The sequence below is a fragment of the Zalophus californianus genome, chromosome 12 (assembly GCF_009762305.2).
Source record: "Zalophus californianus isolate mZalCal1 chromosome 12, mZalCal1.pri.v2, whole genome shotgun sequence".
In the NCBI taxonomy this organism is placed as follows: domain Eukaryota; kingdom Metazoa; phylum Chordata; class Mammalia; order Carnivora; family Otariidae; genus Zalophus; species Zalophus californianus.
In genome coordinates this window covers 87181682-87203774 of record NC_045606.1, presented here as the reverse complement: position 1 = coordinate 87203774, position 22093 = coordinate 87181682, and the positions used below count along the sequence as shown (strand labels likewise).

General features: G+C 38.0%; 2 protein-coding genes across 3 annotated transcripts in view; one reads left to right on the top strand and one right to left on the bottom strand.

Annotated features, from left to right (window-relative positions):
* EXOC4 (exocyst complex component 4) overlaps positions 1-22093 on the bottom strand; it is a 718447-nt gene that overhangs the window by 314574 nt on the left and 381780 nt on the right. The window lies entirely within an intron of this gene.
* LOC113911785 (ATP synthase F(0) complex subunit C2, mitochondrial-like) lies at positions 7008-7622 on the top strand. The gene has a single exon (XM_035723388.1). It carries the CDS (start codon positions 7065-7067, stop codon positions 7620-7622), a length of 558 nt encoding a protein of 185 aa, XP_035579281.1. The 5' UTR covers positions 7008-7064.

Here is a 22093-nt window from a genome sequence, read left to right as displayed (position 1 = left end):
GAGCTGCTGCCACTGTTAAAATATTCTACATCAGGAAATGCCTTTAAAAAAATGAAATGATGACATATCTTTATCTATTAAAGTTTTTTGGACCATTTAAAATCATTTAAACCTCAGTCTAATGAATGAAGAAGTAAATAAATTAGGTACTTTATTTGATGTTACAAAAATATTTGTGTGTATATACATACACATAAATACATATAAGTATATATAAAAATATATAGTAATATATAAAGCAATTCTACTTAATTTTTGGGTCCTTAAATTTGCTCAAAGGTAATTCCAAAGGAAGATTGAAAAAAAAAAACTATGGAAGGGAACGAAAAATAAAGTAAGATAAAAACAGAGAGGGAGGCAAACCATAAGACTCTTAACTCTAGGAAACAAACTGAGGGTTGCTGGAGGGGAGGCGGGGGGGAATGGGGTAATTGGGTGCTCCACTAAGGAGCACACTTGATGTAATGAGCACTTGGTATTATATGCAACTGATGGATCACTGAATTCTACCCCTGAAACTAATAATACACTATATGTTAATTATATTGAATTTAAATTAAAAAATAAAAAAAACCTGAGGCAGGGGGAAAAAAACTGGAGCTTTGGTGGCATTTTTTTATATTAAAAAAAAATATTTAAGGGTACGCCTGGGTAGCTCAGTCAGTTAAGCATCTGCCTTTGGCTCAGGTCATGATCTCCAGGCCCTGGGATCCAGCCCCATGTGGGCTTCCTGCTCAACAGGGAGTCTGCTTCTCCCTCTCCCTCTGCCCCTGCTTGTGCTCTCTCTCTTGCTCACTGTCAAATAAATAAAATCTTTAAAAACAAATAAATAAATGAATAAATATTTAAGTATTTTTATGGATAAAATTAAATGATCAAATCTGTAATGTTTAGTAAAAAAAAAAAATCAGTCCTTCTATGATACTTCTAACATGTCAACTAAAAAATCGGTTGCAAAGACATGTTTACTTTACTTTCTTCTACATTCCTAGCTTAGACTCCTAGAATTATAGCCCACTTCCTTTTAAGTAAATGTAGAGAGAGAGCTGTCCCAATTCATCAAGGTAGAAAATGGTGGAGTCTCCAGTCAGGTGGTTATACTCCTTCCACACTAATTCACAGCTGGAGCTCCCCCTTCCTTTTTAAATTCAAATAGGCCTGCTATTCTTATTCTCAAATTCACAATTTTTATTTTGTGCAGATTCTTTTTGCCAGACTACATTTAATCAAATTAAGTTACTTAGTTCCTTGAGGAAACTATAAAAACTCAATTGTCCTTTCTACTACCACGAATTCAACATAGTGATGGCAGTAATATTGCCTTATACTGATTATTCTGGACACTAATGGGTCCTTCCTCTTTACAACCAGTGCTATGGATTCTCTCCCCAAATCCACAATCTCTATTAGCTTGCAGAGGTTTCCTTCTGAAATTACAACTACCTCTAACTGCCCTCTTATAATTAAACTTTAATTCATATTAAGCCTAGGATTTGAATTTGATCAAGTTAAATTTTCTGAAAACAGATACTATTAAAAGTTAGTATTTAACAGCAGAGAAGGGCTCTGGTTTTTTTCCCTTTATTAACTAACAAATAAACTATAACAGAGAGTGGTCCCTGCAATGTTCCTTGGACCACACTGGATAACTAAGTCTCCATATAAAAAACAATTACCAAGTCAACCTACTTCAGGCAACAAAATGTACACTGAGTAAAATAAATGAATGTGGATTGTCCAGTGTTATTAGTTGTAATACTATCTGACATATACCTCTGGACTAGGACCTATTAGCAAACCAACAGACTTACAGGCTCAAAATCACGAGATTCTAAGGCTGAGTATTTGACCATGTGTCTCCCCAGATATCCCCTTTATTAATGAATAAATGGAAACAATTTCCTGCACTTTTGGAATTTGTCAAAGCTCAAAGAGTAAATCAGAGACAAATCCAGGAAAAGAGTCCACAACCAATATCTTTCAATTTCTTTTGTTCACACACAAAGTCAAGATGACTTTGATATAAAGAACTTGAATCAACATCATACAGAATTCATTTAGTACAGCTTCTCTAAATTGTATCTTTTGAAAAAAAAAAATGTCTCTCCAGAGAAGAGTAAATTTAAAGAGGGGGTTAACACATAATTTTGGAAAATACCGCCTGCTCTATCAGTCTCTCTGGCACTCTGTACTTCAGCGCATCATAGTTCAGAAAAGTCCTGGAGTAAAAAATCCTATTAAATTTTATTTAACCAAGGCTCCCCCCGCCCCCAAATGCTATTCTTTTCCCTTACTGGCCATGTCGCCAGTTACATTTTCTGGGGCACTAGTGTCTTGTGGAACACAGTTTGGCACATGCTGGTTTACTGAAAAGTATATAGGATTGAAAGACAAATGAACATAGTGTCAGACTAAATTTAAGGAATCTTCTATATGACTGTAGCAAGCTCTTGAGCTACTCTGGATCTCAGTTTTCCTAAAAGTAATAGTCTTAATATAGATCTCACAATGAATAATGCAAAATCAATTGCTCTAGTACATTTTCCACTGCAACGGCAAACAATAAACTTTATTCATTAAGCCAAAATCAAACCTTTAGAGAATGTGCAACGTTTTAGACTCTGCTGGAGTTCCTAGAGATGGTCCTTACATGAAGGAGCTCAGAGTAGTACAGAAGACACACACTCAGATAAATCACTACAGGAAGTGATTCAGCCTATTCATTGATTCATCATAAAAAGGGTCAGGCTCACCAAACTCTACAGAAGAGTGGAACTGAGCGATGATCATCAATTTGCTCCGGCGGATAAGGTGAAGGGCACCCCAAAGGCACAGAAGAGTTTAAGAATACGAAACTTTCAACAGCCTAACTAAATGTAAATATATCCCTCTGTAAATATATCCCCAGTTCATACTAGCCTCTTTAATATGTGTTGTGATTTCACTCTTGCAAACATTTATATCATATCAGGGCAAATGTTGATACTAATTAACAGTAACAGTACTTTTCAAAAGCTACCTCAAGGTTAGTGCATAATTTGATAAGAAACAATATATGCATGGCATCAAACTGGTAAGCATATGCCTATTCTTATTGACTAATTTATTATCAGGACCCTATTTATTTATTTATTTTTTGGTAAAGATTTTATTTATTAACTTGACAGAGACACAGCAAGAGAGGGAACACAAGCAGGGGGACTGGGAGAGGGAGAAGCAGGCTTCCCGCACAGCAGGGGAGCCCGACGCGGGGCTCGATCCCAGGACCCTGGGATCGTGACCTGAGTCGAAGGCAGACGCTTAACGACTGAGCCACCCAGGTGCCCCATCCGGACCCTATTTTTAATTTCCATATTATAGACACATGACACCATATAAATTTACCACCAGCTTCCAAACTTTAAAGTTCAAAATCTAAATACATGGCCTCAAAAACCATCCAGAGTGAAAAATAATAGCCAACGTTATTTGACAGAAATAAAAACAAAAACAAGACCTGACATCCTGGTCTGGAGTAACATGCCTGCTATATATTGGTAGCTGTTTTCAGTTTAAGAGATATAAAATCTACAGGGCTAAAAAATAAAGTTGTATAATATCCTTATGCATCTTCTTTAAGATTAATAGTCTCAACTCAAAAATGAAATCACTACTTTAAAACTATATACAAACAAAACTATATACAATACAAAAAGCCTAAGGCTTTTTTACATGGAAAGGCATCGATACACAGAGCAGGGGGTTGGGGGGAATAAAATCAAAGGCCACATATATAAAATCAACTTAATCTTTTTTTCCTCATAGAGCATTCGAGCTTTTTTTTTTATGAAGCATCAACTTATTTGTGTTTTTTTCTTTGTTCTTAAAACTGAACACAAATGCAGTTAGCACAGCACGTTTTTAAAACAGCTGATTTCCATTTTATAGCACAGCTGGGTATATTAGGGGAATCGAAGGTGGGCTCCAGAGTTACACAGCTCGGGGTTTTCATCCATACTGTAGCACTAACTAGATGTGTGACCTTGTGTAAGATTTTTTATGTTTTATGGAAAAAAAATGTTTTATGGAACAAAAATGTCTTACAGGAAAAAATGAGAATAATACTATTTACTTCCCAGAAGAACTGTAACAGTTAAATAAAATATTTGTTAAAGTGCCTTCCTCTTCCTTCAGCATTAAAATAAGCCATCATCTCCCCATTTTACTTCCAGTTTTCCTTTTTTTTTTTAAGATTTTATTATTTATTTGAGAGAGGGCATGTGCGCACAGGAGTGAGGAGAGGAGGAGAGGGAGAGGGACAGGCAGACTCCCCAACGAGCGCGGAGCCTGACATGGGGCCCAGTCTCGGGACCCTGAGATCATGACCTGAGCTGAAATCAAGAGTCAGAGTCTTAACTGACTGAGCCACCCAGGTGCCCCTTCCAGTTTGCTTCACTGAATGAGAACAAAGATAAATAAAAGGGAGCCAGGGTGGCTCAGTCGGTGAAGCGCCTGCCTTCGGCTCAGGTCATGATCCCGGGGTTCGCGGGTAGAGCCCCACACCAGGCTCTTTGCTCCGTGCGGAGTCGGCTCCTCCCTCTGCCTCTGCCCCTCCTCCCTGCTTGTTTTCTCTCTCTCTTGCTCACTCTCTCTCAAATAATTAAAAAAAAAAAAAAGACAATGACAAAAGATAAGGAAGAAGACTAACCAGTCTACGTAAAGACCATCTCTTTATCATTCAGTCCTAAGGAAACATTAGAACTATCACTGGGAGCTTTCTGATACTAGCATCCCAGGTCCCAGACTTTCACCTGTAGCATCTGAATGACGAGGGTGGGCCCAGAAATGTGGTCTGTCCTTAATGTTCCCTAGGTAGTAATTCTCAGGCAGCCAATTCCAGACCAGTGCTTAGAATAAATTTCCTAAAGCAGTAAATACACAAAGTTGGTGCTTAATAAATCTTTATTAAATGAATATATTGTGCATGACTGACTGACAGAGCCATTTGTGGTATCATTTAAAAAGTAAAAAAGAATCTAGTAATAATTCCCTGGCTGGGCATGGGACACTGACAAGACTTCCTGCCTTCTGAGTTTAAAAAGGGAGGCTGACATGTAAACAAATAAATTAAAATAAAATTATGATAAATATAATAGAAACACAGTAAAAAAGGAGAGGGGGATTAATGTGCTGTTCAAAAGCAGTAAATTTCAAGAACTTAGTACATTATGTCAATACAGTATCAACTACAACAACATTAAAAAACCCAAGGGATTATGAAGAAAAAAAGACCAAAATTTAAGAGGGACTATCAATTTGTTTTACATTTACACTGTCATGCTTTAAATGCTCTATGAACAGTACTATATTTTGTTTTTTAATGACTAAAGAAATAGTACAAATAATCTCTGAAATGTGGAGAACACACCAACCAGGTTTACATGTTAATCTTCATATAAAACTATTATTTCAAGCAATCCTTACTACCGCCTCATTTGAGTACAATAAATGAAACTGGACAGTCCTTTGGCTTTTATTATAACAGGATTTGATGCACGCAAACATAGCTGTTCAGATAAGCATAATTCAGATAATTCTAGAATTGCACGTCAAACTTATAAAATGGGGAGACACTTAATGGACATCATTGATACTGATGACCAGAAAAGTTGCTGTCACTATCAGTTTAACTACCATCAACGAAGACTCAAGCTGTTAATGGGTTGGCTTTGACCCACCCATTAGATAATACTGGAAAGAGGCTCAACTCTTGAGGGTGAAATGTTGACTCTTGCTATCCACAAAGTCTACTTTCTTATCTAAAAACAAAAAGAGAATATATCTTCAACTGCTTCTCTCCCAAATACTATTGAACCAGAGACAGGCAAGGTAGGTGTGATGAAGACACAACTCTATTCCTTCTGGTTGCAAGGAGAGAGGTGAAAATAATATAAAAATTCTTTTTTTTTTAAGATTTTATTTATTTATTTGAGAGGGAGAGAGGTAGCAAGAGAGAACTCGAGCTGGCGGTGGGGAAGGGGAGAAACAGATTCCTTGCTGAGCAGGGAGCCCAACGCAGGGGCTTGATCCCAGGACCCCAGGATCACGACCTGAGTTGAAGGCAGACTCTGAACAAACTGAGCCACCCAGGCGCCCCTCATATTCAAATTCTTGAAATAAGCCATGTGTTCTCACCTTCTGAGCATTTAGAGTGGTTCTCAAAATTGAACAAGTATCAGGATCACCTGTAAGGATTTGCAAAAATGCAAATTGGGGAGCATGACCTTTAGTGTTTCTGATTCCACAGGTCTGGGTGGGACTGAGAGTTTGCATTTCTAACAATTTCCCAGGGGATGAGATGGTACTGGGGTATCAGTCACCCTGTGAGAACCACTTGCCTTTTCTTCTCAGCCTTGAATAATCCTACACTATCTGGCCACACCCACTGAAACTTTCCTTCGCGATAATCTCTTCTCTAAGGCCTTCCCTGAGACCCTATCTCTGCTTTTCTAGCCTGCTTCTCCCTTCTTATAATACAAAAAAACCTTTCTTATAGCCCTTCTCTTTTAGGGCCTACTGAGACTGAGTTCAGTATGGCTGTCTGGACAGGGACAGCATTACACACATTTTTACTGATTTCAATGCACATGACCGTGAAGACAGCAAGCTCTGGTATCAGGCTGCCTGGGTTTGAAGCATGGCTCCGTGACTTCCTGACCATGTGATGAGGGTCATGTTACTTCAAGTCTTTGAACCTCAATTTCCCCCTCCAAAGCAACAAAGATCTCAACAGGGCATACCACACAGGTTTGTTTGTGTAAAAATAGTGCACGTGAAGTGGTTAGCACGTTGTCTGACATGGGGCAAATGCTTAACAAATGTGATTCATTGACAATATTATTAAGAAATGCTGATTTCTAGGAAGAAAGGGATGAAAAGTTGCTGCTGGAAAACCCTTGAAGAAAAGAGGATGTTTACAGCTTCTTTTTACTCTTCCCACACATCCCCCCCACCGTCCGCACGCCCCTCTCTGTCTTCTCTGCACTGGGAGCAGCTCTCCCACCAAAGCCCCTCAGCCCCTGAAAATGTTTGCCTGTGCCAAGTTCGTCTCCACCCCCTTCTTGGTCAGGAGCATGTCTCAGCTGTTGAGCCCACCACTGTCTGCAGTGGTCCTAAAACCACCAGAGACACTGGCAGATCAGAGCCTCAGCAGCTGGGCAGCCCCATGCCCCCTGACCTCACTCATTCCTAGATGCAGTTTCCAAACCAGTGCCATTTCAAGGGACATTGACACAGCAGCCAAGTTCATCGGGACTGGGGCTGCCATGGTAGGGGCGGCTGGCTCTGGGGCTGGAACTGAGACTGATCTTGGGAGCCTCATCATTGGTGATGCCAGGAACCCCTCTCTGAAGCAATGGTTCTTCTCCTACACCATTCTGGGCTTTGCCCTCCCAGAGCCAATGGGACTCTTTTGCCTGACGATGGCCTTTCTCATCCTCTTTGCCCATGTGATAGAGCCATGTCCCCTTCCCACAGGTCTTCCTCCCATGTCTCATCTGCCCTGTATGTTCCTTTTCCTGGACCTCCCTACGCAGCCCAGGGAAAGCAGTTGGCTCAGGGTTTCACAGAGGGAAGATAAATAAAGACTGTGTGGTGAAGAAGAAAGAAGAAGAAAGAAGAAGAAAGAAGAAGAAGAAGGAGGAGGAGGAGAGGGGGAGGAGGAGGAGGAGGAAGAGGAGGAGGAGGAGGAGGAGGAGGAGGAGGAAGAAGAAGAAGAAGAAGAAGAAGAAGAAGAAGAAGAAGAAGAAGAAGAAGAAGAAGAAGAAGAAGAAACAGGATCTTTATAAAGTTTTGCTGTGAGATGAATTTTAAAAAGTGATTTTTTTCCTCTTCAAGAAAATTGGGAGTAATTGGAAAAACTGGAAGTATAGATACGTCACAGCTCTCAGGACTGGACTGGTGTGTGAAGACTGGGCCACAGGATTACTCAGCGTCCCTGACTTTATTGTGCTAGAGTCAAGAGATGGGATAGGAGCTGGGTGAACACTCAAGAAAGAAGCTTAAAATGGTCAGGGAAAGGATTTTCAGCATGGTCATGAACAGTCACTCCACTCTGAGAATTATTCACCAAGATATGGCTGGAAGCATGAGCTGTTTTATTTGGAGATCAAAACAGAGTTTCACGACTGGATTTCTTAACTATTTGACCTACAGCAATAAATGTGGGCATGAGAAGGACTGGGTTGCATATGGAAGAAACTATAAAGATGGACAGTAATAAACAGCAATATAACAAGAACAGTAATAAAGAGTATTATGACAAAAATATGTAAGGAAAGAGGGCATTCAACAATTTCAGACCGTACATAGAATATTGCAAATGTCTGCCTGGTACAGGAGATACCATTATTTAATTCCAAAAGAACTGGCACCCTTTGGTTTCTCAAGTACTCAGAGTGTAATATAAATGTCAAAACTTTCATCCAGGAACCAATGAACCATGAGCTCCTGACAAAGAAAAATGGGCCTGGACCAGGGGGCTATGTCTTCTGAAATGTTTAAAATGACAGACAAGCTAAATTACGTCTGAAGGTTTTATTTTTCTAAGGCAGACAAACGACATTTTTACTAATACTGAAAGATAATTTACTTGTTTAAAAAAATATATTCAGGCCATGTTCTTCTAGTTCCAGAGCTTCCCATACCACTTACAACAGAGAATACTAATGACTAATAAAATTGGGCACCATTTCTTTCCTTATCCATCCCAAAGGAGCAATAATCATCACTATACTGTCATTTCAAATGTAAAGTAAAATCACGAATCCACTGGGACTCTAAGTAGAAAGCTGCAAGGTATTGTTTTATTGCTACCACTTTTTTCAAGACGTATTTTCATCTTGTGGAAGACTTCATTCTAGTTAATTAAAGGCTGTGTTGATCAAAGGAAAAATGCATGTAGATATATACCCCATATAATGCCTATTCTATATATTGTGTGCCTACACACAGAATTCTATTTTCAGCTGGCTTCCCAAAAAGGCCAGCTCTTTCAGAGTTAATCATGCTAATAAAATTTACTACCTTCTTCTTGGCTTTGGTGAAGATCCCTATAAAATTACACAATGACCTCAGGACATTTCTATTTGCATTACGGGGTGCCTCCATCATGATTCTAACTCTGAGTTCAACGGCATGTAAAGTGATGCTAAATAGTTCTACTCTAGACCAACTATTTTAAGAGTGCTTCAAGGCAAATACGTCCGCTAAGCTTACTTTAAAAAATAAATTTTACATATGTCTGTACACATACACACAGTTTCCTAGATTCATACACTAGTATGTTAAGATTTAATACAAATGTTTATGTTAAATAAATACCCTTATCCGATAGGTTTTTTTTCCCTTAAGTCACATTTCCTGGCAACTGATTAGTAACCAGGTAAGCTAAAATAATAATGAACAATTGACTGAATTTATTTTAAGGCCAGACTGAAGAATTTAACTAGCTTGGAGAAAAGTTAGTACTTGTATTAATAACCAAGTCATAAGGTGTGGGGAAAAAGGTGTTAAGAGGCACTAGAGAGGGGCAAATACCATCATAGTAATTTACACTCCAAATACATGGAACAGTAAGGATACCAGAGAAAGCCAAACATTAAACCTAGTACCATTAACTTAGTACCAAACATTAAACCTAGTACCATTAACTTAGTACCAAACATTAAACTTAGTACCATTCTTTGCATACAAATTTATCAAAACTGTGGCAGCCAGTTAAGTCTCAGTTTGTGCTAGCTGGTTAGATGGAAATCACTGCTGACTGTATATAGCTGGGCATAAAGAGGAAATCAAGTAACTACCACTATCACTGAGTACACCTATTCCACACATGGTCCCTGTTCGTGGGGTCAGCCCAGAGACCTTGTTCTACAGCATGATTACATCCTACCAAGCTGGAGCTAAGTGGACCAAGGGTAGGCATCTCACCCAATGGCAGCCAACTGAAAGGCTGGCTAGAAGATCATATTCTTACTCCTAGAAAGCTAAAAATTAAAATGAGGCAAAGAAAAAAGCAAATGAAGCATCATGATGTGTAAGCCCAATTTTTAAAAGAACCCAAACTGTGAGAACATAAAACTATAAGGAGGGCAAAGCTAGCATGCAAGTTAGCTGAGTCATTTACTGGAAGATCAGTATTTGTGGGCAAGTTATCATTCACATTCTTTTTTCTCCTGCTCAGCTCTGTCATGTTTACTACCATTCCTGTGATTCTCTTGCATTTTTTTAGAACTCCCAAGTGCATCACATACATGCCATAACACTTGCAATAATCTGAATGAGTATCTATTTTCAAAGAAAAGATCCAACTAAGAGACTGAGCAAAAGTTTTGCCAAGGGATTTGAAAATCAAGTGAAATCTCCAAGTAAGCTGTCATCTCCATAACCCATTTTTCTCCATTTGACCAAAGTGCCATCAGAGAGAAGAATAAAAATGGCCCGTAATGGCCTCACAACCACCATTCTTAACAATTTAATAATTGGAAACTACTTCATTTCCCGATTGTCTTTCCCTGGTCTCTCCCCCCCACCCCTTACACCCTTACAAGGCCTTCATTTATGGCTGACAAATCACAGTGATTGCCAGGTGTTTAAGAAATGAAAAATAGTCATCTTCATCAAAATAAAGCATGGTATTTGTTATTATAGATATTCCGAAGTACAGAAGATTTTTAAGACTATAAAGATTTTTCAGCGGTTTCATTAATGATATAAAAGTTCAAGTTCTACCTTGTTCGTTATCAAACAACATGTCCCATTCATAAACAATTCCCAGACTTCAGCCATAAAGTTCTGTATCTCCTATTTTACTTCCTCCTCCCCACCCATTTCATTAACCCCCCCCTTGCCAAGGTTCAAAAGTCTCCCAGTCTGGTAGAAGTGATTTCATGCCAGACCTGCTTTGATCTTTCTCCTATGTGTTTTAACTATTCATTTAACCCAAGAGGTAAACAGGATTCACTTAATCTAGATCCTCCAAATCTTTTCAGACTAAGTATACATTTCCTTCAAGAAGTCACACAGTTCCTATTCACCCTCTTCATTGAATCTTCTTATTCCTGTTCAAAACTGGATTATAAAATACTCACACAAGTTAAGTACAAAGACTAATGAGCACCCATGAAGCTGCTACCCGGTTAAGGAAAAAACAAAACACTGGAGTTAAAATCTGGAGTGCAGTCCTCTCCAATCATACTCTTTTGTCACTACACTGATTTTAATGTTTGTCATTCTGAACTAGGTGCCTTTATCTTATATACATGTATGGACTACTAAAGAATACACAGAGACACATGTACATTTTGTCATGTTTTTAAACTTTATATAAATGTCATCATACTATATTCTCCTTCAAACATGAAATTGATTCATGTTGAGGTATACAGTTCCTGTTCAATTATTGTTTACTGCTGGATAGTCTGGGTAGCTTTTCATTGTTGTAACATATCACCATGTATTTTTTAATCCTTCTCTGGATTAACAGACCTTTTCCAGTTTTTAACTATACTGAGCAATGCAGGTTGTACTTCATTGCTAAGTCATCTTTTTTTCCCCTCTCTGTTTGCTTTTAATGTATTAGCTTTGACTTTGGTGTTCTAGGGTTGTATTTTGCTGCGTTAAGGTATGGGTCTCTTTCATCTTTCCTGCTTGGAATTCGTTATGATTCGGGGATGCAAGGATTCATGCCATATTTATCAATTCTAGAAATTTCTCAATTTCTATATCCTTAGATATTACCTCTCTCCCATTCTTTCTATTATGTTCTTCTGGAACTTTGTTTATACGTTTGTTGGAACTTCTTGTCTTACCTATTCCATTTACCTACTGCTGCATAAAAAATCACTCCAAAACTTACTAACAACTGCCATTCTGTGGGTCAAGAATTCTTTTTTTTTTTTAAAGGTTATTCATTTATTGCAGAGAGAGAGAGAGAAAGAGAGAATGAGCAGGAGGAGCAGAGGGAGAGGGAGAGAGAATCTCAAGCCGACTCCCGAGCTGAGCGTGGAGCCACACATGGGACTTAATCTCATGCCCCTGAGGATCATGACCTGAGCCAAAACCAAGAGGTGAACATTTAACTGTGCTACCCAGGCATCCCTGTGAGTCAAGAATTCTAACAGGGCAGAGCCTGGATGGACTGTGTTTGTTTGTTTGTTCCATGATGTCTGAGACCTCAAAGGGCAACACTCAAAGTGACTAGGAGTCACCTGAAGAACTGGGACTGGACTCTGTCTTGTTTGATATTTCTCAAAACAATGTAGCCTCGGGTAATTGAATTTCTTTAATGTCAGCTCAGGGTTCCAAGAACAATCATTCCAGCGAAAACGATAGAAGCTATATAGCCTTCTATGACTTAGCCTCAAAAATTACATAATATTATTTACACCACACTCTTGGTTCACTCACAAATCTGCCCAGTTTCAAGGGCATGGACTCCATGTCAAGACAGGAGGAGCATCAAAGAACTGGCAGCCTTTGTACAAAAGCCACTCCTCTTTCATATTTTCTAAATTTTTTGTCTTTATACATTGCCTTTTAATTATTTCTTCAGATTTGTTTAGTAGTTTACTAATTCTCTTGTGTGCCTAATCTGATATCTAAACCATGAACTAAATTCTTAATGCAACGATTAAAATTTTCACTCCTGGAAGTCTTCTTGATTCTTTATCAAGACCGCCTAAACTTTTTTTTTGGACAGCATCTCACTCTTTTATGTTTTTGATGTAAATTTTTTAAAAATGTTTGAAACATACCCATTTTTATATTCTGTAACTAGTAATCCCATTTCTAAAATTATCGGGAACGAATTCAACTGTGTTTTGCTTCTGCTTGACTCCAGCTCATGGTTACATATCCCCTGTGTATTTCTGTAATTGAAGGGTGTGAATTCATGTTTTAGGCAATTTTATCCATGGGAAGAACCAAGGCCTAAATTAATGGCATATTCTTCTAGAGAAGAATTGTTGGCTTTGCCAGGACAAATTTCCTTGTTATCTGTCTTTGCTGATAAGTTGTTGGGTTTTTTTTTCTCTCTTCTAGTCTTTTACTAAAGTTACAACCCTTTAAAAAGTCTATGCTTCATAGGATGGTTTTAATTCTAAAATCCCCTCTTGTACAGGCCCAAGGTCCCGTCTCCAGTAGTGATGCAGCTGTTAAAACTCAAACCTCTTGGTTACTGAGACTGACAAATGCCCCCAAGCAGCTGTGGTATCAGTATCAGTTTACTGCTCTGGTTTTTAGTTTTCTCTTTATTTTCATCCCCAGGAGACCTCTTACTAACAAGGTCAGCAATACATTTAAAAGGAAGTTTATTACATTACATCCAGCATTTCTAACTGCTTTGTACTGGTAAATTTTCCAGACTTTTTAGCTCTCAACCTTGCCAGAAATCAAAGTCCCTTGCTTTTATTTTTATGTGGTCATTTCAAATATTTTTTCTTCCCCATTTCCTTCAACCTAGGACCCACATATGTCTCATATCACGCAAAATCACTGCTACTTCATCAAACCCAATCATTAAAAAGTTGAGGTAATTTGGTATTTTTCAAATTACCAATTCTTAAAGTTGAAAATCAAATATTAATACGGTAACTTTGTACTAAAATTCTTTGTTTTTGTAAGTATATCAAGTTTGTAATAGTATAGTTAAACCATTACTTTTTCATATTTTGCAAAGTTACAGGAGTGCATTAAAACCCAAAGAATAAAGTTTTCTGGCATTTTAAGTATATTTTAAATTAATTTTAATTCAGTATATTATCATGAAGGATTAATGTTTTATTTTTCATTTGTAAAACACTGTATCATAGTTTACACGCAGTCCTGCCAAAGGCAGAAGAATGATAATGACATCTAGAGGCATCTCTTCAGAGCTATGAGCAGTCTCATACAGGTTTGTCCTCTGTGTGCTAAGTAGCATCTGTTAATTCAAGTTTGTTAGAGCAGAGGTGTCTCAGCTAATTGGATAAACCACCCGTGTTATATTGGCAGAATAATACATCTTTAAAATAGCAAATGTGATTTTGTGACTTACTAAAATGATCCAGGACACCTTGCTAAACACATATAGAGAAACCTGGGAGCACATTGTGATCATTTGCTTAATATGCTATGTTTTAATTATAATAAAAAAAAAAAGGTGGGTCAAATTTCTGGCTTTCTACGTATTTTATTTTATATCCTTATGTTCTGGATGTGTAGATGGATAGGTAAAATACCCATATTTTGGTGTTAATATATATTATCTGATTTTTTTTCCCATATGAGTGATGTGTCATAAAAATGACAGCTATTTTAACAAAACCGGCAAAACTGCCTTTCTTGATTCAAGAATGCCTAAAATCTCATGAGTGCCTCCAAAACTTGGTAAGAGAGCGTGCTGTGCAGAGACCATAAAGCTGTACGAGAGGCAGGGCTTTCACATAAGGAAAGGATTCTACTGAAAATTATTCTAACCTTAAACAATATTTAACGATCATTGAGAAAGAATAATCATCACCATGTGTTTTTATTTGATTCAAAAGCTACAGATATTAGCTATAATGGCTCAGATGAGCAAATTATAAACCATTCATTCTTGTATTGCCAGCCTTTTGAGAGTTTAATATATATGTTAGATCCTGAACCCTGGGAGATGAGCCAACACTGCATATGAAATCGGCACACTGTGAGTTAAATTAACAAGTCAGACGTAGAATACGCTGCAAACTGGATACTGATCAATTATGCCCCAAGCAGAGCAATCAAGGAGTGCTATCTTTGAAAAGTAAGCCTGTTGACCTTAAAGAATCACACTCACAGTGATTTTACTCCTTCTAATGTGTCTGATAACTCTAACAAAATGTGTCAGCTGGAATGAGCCCCATAATATCAAAACACGGGGAAGGAGAAGCGAGGCCCCACAAAGAAAGACAGGAGTGAAAGGAGAGGAGAGATGACATTCAAGAGTCACAGTGCTCAGGAAATCAAGGTGGGAAGGGCAGTCTTCAATCAGGTCCTCACACTAGTCCCCCCTTTCACAGAATGACAAAATCTTTGAAAGATCAGGACACCAACTTATTTAAAGAAAAGCATTTCATGGTGTTTGGCACAGAAGGGAAATCCATACATCCCTTCGCCATGTGCGGACCAACTCTTTTCCTTCAAAAGTGCGTACTGGTGCTTGAGAATATAATGTGCTCTGGGACCCAGCAGGTGTAGCTTTTGAGTCATTCTGACTGAGAGCCTCAGCCCCCAGGAGGTGGTAAAAGGGTCTGATGGTAAACACTGCTTAACATCTGGTACAGAACTAGCAGGTAATGAAATTATAATGTGTGCATGAGAAAGGTGGCCCATGAAATTGCTCAGGCTCTGCTCCTCTTCCATAAAGCCACGTGTAGCTACCTGGGTGTTTCTTTAGTAAATGTTACGGTATGAACCTGGTATGCGAATTCTCAGAAATGGGGCAAAATGGGCGGTTTGTAGTTTGTTAAAATTTGGGCTTTACCTCTCTATGTCTCAAGTTCCTCATCTTAAAATGAGAATAATAACCACAACTATCTCATAGGTTGTAAGTTTTAATTGTAAGGATTAAATCAATTAATATATGTCAAGTGTTGGAAACTGCTGATTTGTAACATTCCCTAATTAACTATTCTAATAGCGTGGCTGTTATCATGCTTAACAGACTTGTTTTCCTGACTTCTATATCATTTATCCAACTTATAAATTTTTAAATTTCTCATGAGCTTCCATTTCAGCCATTTTGATGTAACAGTCTTCCTCCACAGTAAATGAAAAGGTATTTGTTACATGTGCATATATTTTTTAAATTTTTATTTTCTTCAGATTTATTTATTTACTTATTTGAGAGAGAGAGAGAGATAGAGAGAGAGAGAGAATGTGGAGGAGGGGCAGAGGGAGAGAGAATCGTAAGCAGACTCTGTGCTGAGCGTGGACCCTGGCACGGGGCTCGATCTCAGGACCCTGAGATTATGACCTGGGCCAAAACCAAGAGTCGGATGCTCAACTGACTACACCACCTAGGCACCCCTACATGTGCGTATTTTCAAATGAACATCAAATAAAGTGTTAAGAGCTGATCTGCCAGAAGAAAAACCAGCCCAATGAAAATGTGTAACAGAATTGCTCTAAAATGGTAACAAGAGCTAGTAAGTCAAAATTTCACATGGTAGCAAAATTTCATTAATCAAATTTTTAATTACACTGATCATACAGATTCTCTCCATTAAACACAACTGGATATAGTACAAAGCATACCATTTCTTTTGAATAAAGTTATACACCTGTATGATTCTTCCCAAGCACTAATTTTTTTTTTAACATTTTATCTTGAAAAAATCGTATACTTACACCAGAGTTGCAAGGACAGTACAGCCTTCACCTACTTCCTCTTACTTAACCATGGTGTCATTAATAAAACCAAGTTACCACTGGTACAATACTGTTAACTCCACTACAGACTCCACTCTGATCTCCCCAGTTTTTCCACTAATGTCCTCTTTCTGTTTCAGGGTCTAATCCCTTGCTGCCACATTGAATTTAGATGTCATGTCTTAGTCTCCTCCAATCTATGACAATTCCTCAGTCTTTGTCTTTCATCATTTCAAAACTTCTGAAGAGTACTCACCAGTTATTTTGTTCCTTTGATGTTTTCTCAGGATTTCAACGGTGGTTATGGATTTTTGTGAAGAATACCACAGAGGTGAAGTGCCTTTCTCATCTTATCACATCAGGGGATACATGATATCAATAGGTCTTATTACTGGTGATGTAAACTTTGATCACATGCAAGGTGGTGTCTATCAGGTTTCTCCACTGTAAAGTTACCCTTTTTCCATTTCCAGGGGTTTGTCACAATGTCCAGCCCACACTCTAAGGCAGGGGAATTAGGTTTTGCCTCCTGGAGGGACAAGCATCAAGGCATCTGTGGACTTCTGTCAAAACCTCCATAGTAATTAAGAAATACTTTGGGAGAGATACTTTGAGGCTATATAAATATCCTGGTTCTGTAATTTAGATGCTTTCAAAAGCCATTTTTACATATACCATTTCCTTTACCCTTCCTAAGAATCCTTTACTTAATGACTAAATAAACTGAAAATGATGGACACGGCTCACTGTAATTAAAGTCTAAAGCAGATTCCCAAGTTCATGCTACAATCGTAAACCCACATGGCATTGCTAATCTTGTCGCTCAACACCAACATTGGAAGATTTCACTGCCCAAACAGCAACGCGGGCATAAATAGGCATGCACACTCATTGGGATCAACTCACCCTACTGAAGACAAAATCTGAATAATAGAAAATAAGGAAGAGGGGTGGGCTAGAAGACAGTCAAGTGTTTGATGCTTGAGCTGTGTATTACGTCGTTGCCACTCCCCTTCTAAATCAAGAGTATTGTTTAATGACTTCAGAATGTCTATTTGGCTCTTTTCCCATAAAATAAACTGGACTCTGGACTACCGAATCAGTTCTTCACTGATGCCTGAATTCCAAAGGGGACTATAGTTTAGGATTAAGTCTAAAATACAGTTTGAGATAAATCTATTTTCTAACTGTTGAATCATACTTCATTCATTCTTTGTTAAAAATTTCAGTAATTATCTTTAGTTAATACCATTTATACCTGAAACTCCGTAACATTTAAATTCTAAAAAAACAAAGCCTAGATGGAATATTTTGTGTCCTTTATTTATTTATTTATTTATTTATTTATTTATTTATTTATATTAGAGAGAGAGAGAATGAGAGATAGCACGAGAGGGAAGAGAGTCAGAGGGAGAAGCAGACTCCCTGCTGAGCAGGGAGCCCGATGTGGGACTCGATCCCGGGACTCCAAGATCATGACCTGAGCCGAAGGCAGTCGCTTAACCAACTGAGCCACCCAGGCGCCCCTATTTTGCGTCCTTTTAGATAATACTTATAAAGCACTTCCACATACGTTTCTTCATGCAGTCCTCTCAAGCACATTATCAGATGAACAGAAAAAAAATGACCTTATTTCTCTTTTACAGATGAGACTTCTAGGATTTTAAGTAGTTTACCAATGACCAACTATCTAATAACTGGTAGGGTCAGGACTTGAAACTAGATAGAAATACATTATGCTGTATACCTATGTTTGGCCTAAACTAGTGGATATTTACTCTTTTTATTTACATCTGCATTTGCCTGAGCATACTTGGATATATCAGATCATTTCTTTTCAACAAAATGCATCCCCAGATACGATGTTGGAGCTATTGTCACTTTTTCAAGTCACATTTTTTTTTCACCGCATAGAACATATGCTCATCTGATGAAAACATTAAAAATACAGAAAAAATTAAAAACTAGAGAGGAAAAAATACCCAGGGATAACTATGTTAATTATCTGTTATATTACCTCTTAGTAGTATTTGACATAGTTAAAGATCACAGTGTGTCTATAATTTCATATTCACTTGAAACATACATACTTCTCTTTACTAGCAAAAGCTCTCCATGCACACAATTTTAACATACCGCTAATAAAAATAGCAAAGTGCTCTAGGATGTTTATGCCAGTCACTGTTCTAAGTGTTTCACACATGAGTTCATTTAGTTTTCCTCTCAGGCCTATGAGGTGGGTATTATTATCTCCATTTCCCAGAGTAAGAAACTGACTTCATGGCCATATAATGGTACACCATCTGAAAATACCATAACTTACTTAGCCTTCCCAGTATTTCTTGATTTTTGAGGTTGTTTACAATTCATAAAGCTGTAATTGGCATAGATAATGTTCAGTTCTAACTCTGCATGTGTTTTTAACATAAATGTGTGCTCGTTTGGCTGAAACGGTGGATTAGGTAATGTAAGAAGTGAAGCACTGTCTTTATTAGCCATTGCTGGAGTTAAGTGGTACCAAAGGGTAATAGAAAGCAAGGCTGTCTTTCTATTTTCAAATGTCTTGAAGGGCCTGTAACACTGACTGTTAAAGTCTTATGGCCAGGAAGCCAGTGAATCACATTTTTACCTGAAGAATAGTCATTATAGGTGACGTCACCTTTCCTCCATGACAGTAACACTTGGTGGTATGGCTTAGGTGAAGGAAATGGTGATGGGGCAAAGCAAAAGCACTCAGTACGATCAGTCAATACACAGCCAGCTGGATCAAAAAAACTGCCTGGGTTAACTATTTTGGTCTGGCAGAGCACATTGCCTTTCAGTTTTAAAACAAAATAAGAATGTTCCAAAAGTCTTTCCGAAATGTTTCTCTATACTGCAGTGGGAAGACTGAGGTCCAAAAAACGAACAATACTGAATGTGAGCTGAGACCCAGGGACTGGGGAAACTGGCTTCCTGCCGGTTTGGAATTGTTTGTAGGAATAAGTAGGTGTCCTGTTTGTTATAAATACGGACTTTACTCACTACAGATACAGACAGTACACTTCTTTTTAAATTAAATTAAAAAACAATTCCCCTTTGAAGCAAGCCTCCATCATTCAAAAAGATATCTGACGCTGAAATGCCCTCTACCTGCTTTATTTACATGAGAAACACGACGGAAAGAGACTTTATGCTCTCTACCATCTAATTTCTCTAAGCTACAGCCATTGATTCTTTGTAAGTTTATTTATTCAAAACAACAGCACAAACAATTCTTTTTTCTTGGGTCAGCAGCTTACTGAATTAACATCAATCATCAAAGGAGACGGGGCTGAAAGGAAGATGGAAGCCCATTTTCTCAAAGATTGATTTTTTTTTAAGCCAAAACACACAGGCAGCATAAGCAGGAGGCTATTTGCCATCGAAAAGGTTCAACTTGAAAGTCACAGCCAAAAACTGGGTACTCACAGCACAGATCAGTTCCCTTGAAATCTTAAAGTTTGTTTTTCCCCCCTATCACTTAAATTTCTTTTTTGATGGCCTGGAGCGTTTGATTCTTCACTATATAAAGTCCACCTGAATAGCTTAAAACAAGGGGAGGGCAGGTTCCAAAGGAGACAGAAGTAGATCAATGTTGGTGTTTATTATAATGATTTTCTAATGGCTTTCTCTATTCTCTTTACTTACTTTGATGTATTTAAAGTGGGAAAAGTTCATCAAAGACTGCTGTGATTAGAGTCTTAAATGTATTTAAACAACTACTTTTGGCATGTTTGAGAGGTGATTTGCTTCATAGGTCCCAGCAAAATTATTCTTTGAAAACCATGATCTGCTTCTTGCTTGGAATTCAGCTCAATTATTTTTCCTTGCAAGGTGGGTGTGGAGGATTCTTGCCTGAAATGAAGTCAGAGGGGTCAGTATTCCTGAGACTGCTCTAAGAACTGCAAAAAGTAATTGGTTTATATCCATTTTACATCCTGTCGTGTCAGGGGAATGTGTTTCCTTCCTGCAGCTTTTCTGGAGATTTATGTAAGGTGAGGAATGCATTAGACCCAGCATAGATAAACTACTAGACTCCTAGTTCAGTAGAATGTGCTATACTCTTTATTTCAGATATTTTTAAATGTTTGCTATGTTGTTAAATCAACTTTAGGAGAAAATGTGAGATTTTCAGTCTAGGGTACAAGTAAATGGGGGAAGACAAAAAAGAAAGCAAAAAGTAAAAAAAGACCCATAAGCCTGAGTTGGCTGGCAGGGCGACCTCCGTGTTATCACTGTTTCCTCTCAAATTGAGACAAAATTTATTTCAGTTAAGACTTTGATATCAAAGCCATCAATCACCCTCTTGTCTGAGAAGGAAGCAGGAACATCCACTTGTTCCCCAGATGTAAAACAAAGATTTTTAGCCTCTAATTCACAGGGATTGCTGAGGAGTAACGGTGGTTCCTTAAAAGGAACAAATAAATTCATTAAATAAAATCAATAAATACCACAAAGGACTTTCACCTATTTTTTTTAAACCCACTACTTAACAATGAGATATTGTGATCTGTTAACTACTCTAAACTTTCATTTCTATTTTCTTCCATACTTAGATCCAAGCAAATTAGCAAACTAATGTTGTCCTGTATATATTAGCACCTCTGGCCGTTTCTGAGTAATCTTTTAGCTCCAACAGTCTACAGAATGTTGTACACTGAGAAAATGCAAAATCCAGGAGAAAAAAAAGGCCTACCGCAAATAATGATTGGCAAGGTCAACCAATTATAAAGCATTACAGTTCCTATAATGTCTCTACCATTCCATGGGGAGAGGATGGGATTCAAGCAAAGGTAAAACAAAACAGAAGAAAACTAAATTCCCCAGGGCCAGCTCCTGGGCACATTACAGCAGTTTCAGTAGGAGCTCCTCACACATCGGGCGCAAGGTTCTGCTCCGAGTGGCTCTGTGATGGACATCTCCAGTGAGAACACATCTCAGAGCCCTCAGGGCATGGACGGAGGGATAACTGATCACCATCCCTTAGGAGAAGGAGAAATTCAAGACAACATTATTCATAAAAAATGCCTTGAGAGAAGGTAAGTTAAAAAGCATGATTTGGAACAAAGGCAGCAAAAGGTAAAAAAAAAAAAAAAAAAGTCTTTATAAAATTTCCCCCAAATTTTGAAATGGTGCGTTTAGGCTGATTTCTCTCCAAATGAACAATTTATGGAAGAGAAGCATCAGACTTATGGGATAACAGGTAAAAATATGTCTTGCTTTTCCAACTTTGGGAGCGTTGACAAAAACTCCAAGGCAAGGGCCTAAATGATTAGTATGTGATGAGCCTGAACTAAAGAGAAGTCTTGAGATCAGTTTGAACAAAGAAAGAATAACAAGAGAAACACAAAAATAAAATATCTAAGTGAAAGAAGTAACGGAGATCAACCAGGCAGGAAGAGAGTAGGAGCCATCAAGAGCTGGTGTGGTGACACAATGTGGAAATTTAAATGGGGGGAAAAAGCAAAAGGAGAAGGACATCAGGTGTGTGATTAAATGTATGACCTCCAAAAAAATAAAAATAAAATAAAAATAAAATAGTTTCAAAATAAATATAACCTTGAGAAATCAGTCACTTTAATAAAGGGGTCAGCATGAGGGAAACAGTTGGGAGTAAATTGCATTAAATTATTTCCCTTTGAGTGAACACACAGTGTAA

What these genes read in the sequence shown, in the direction of transcription:
- LOC113911785 (XM_035723388.1), top strand. Translation starts at nt 7,065, where the DNA reads ATGTTTGCCTGTGCCAAGTTCGTCTCCACCCCCTTCTTGGTCAGGAGC.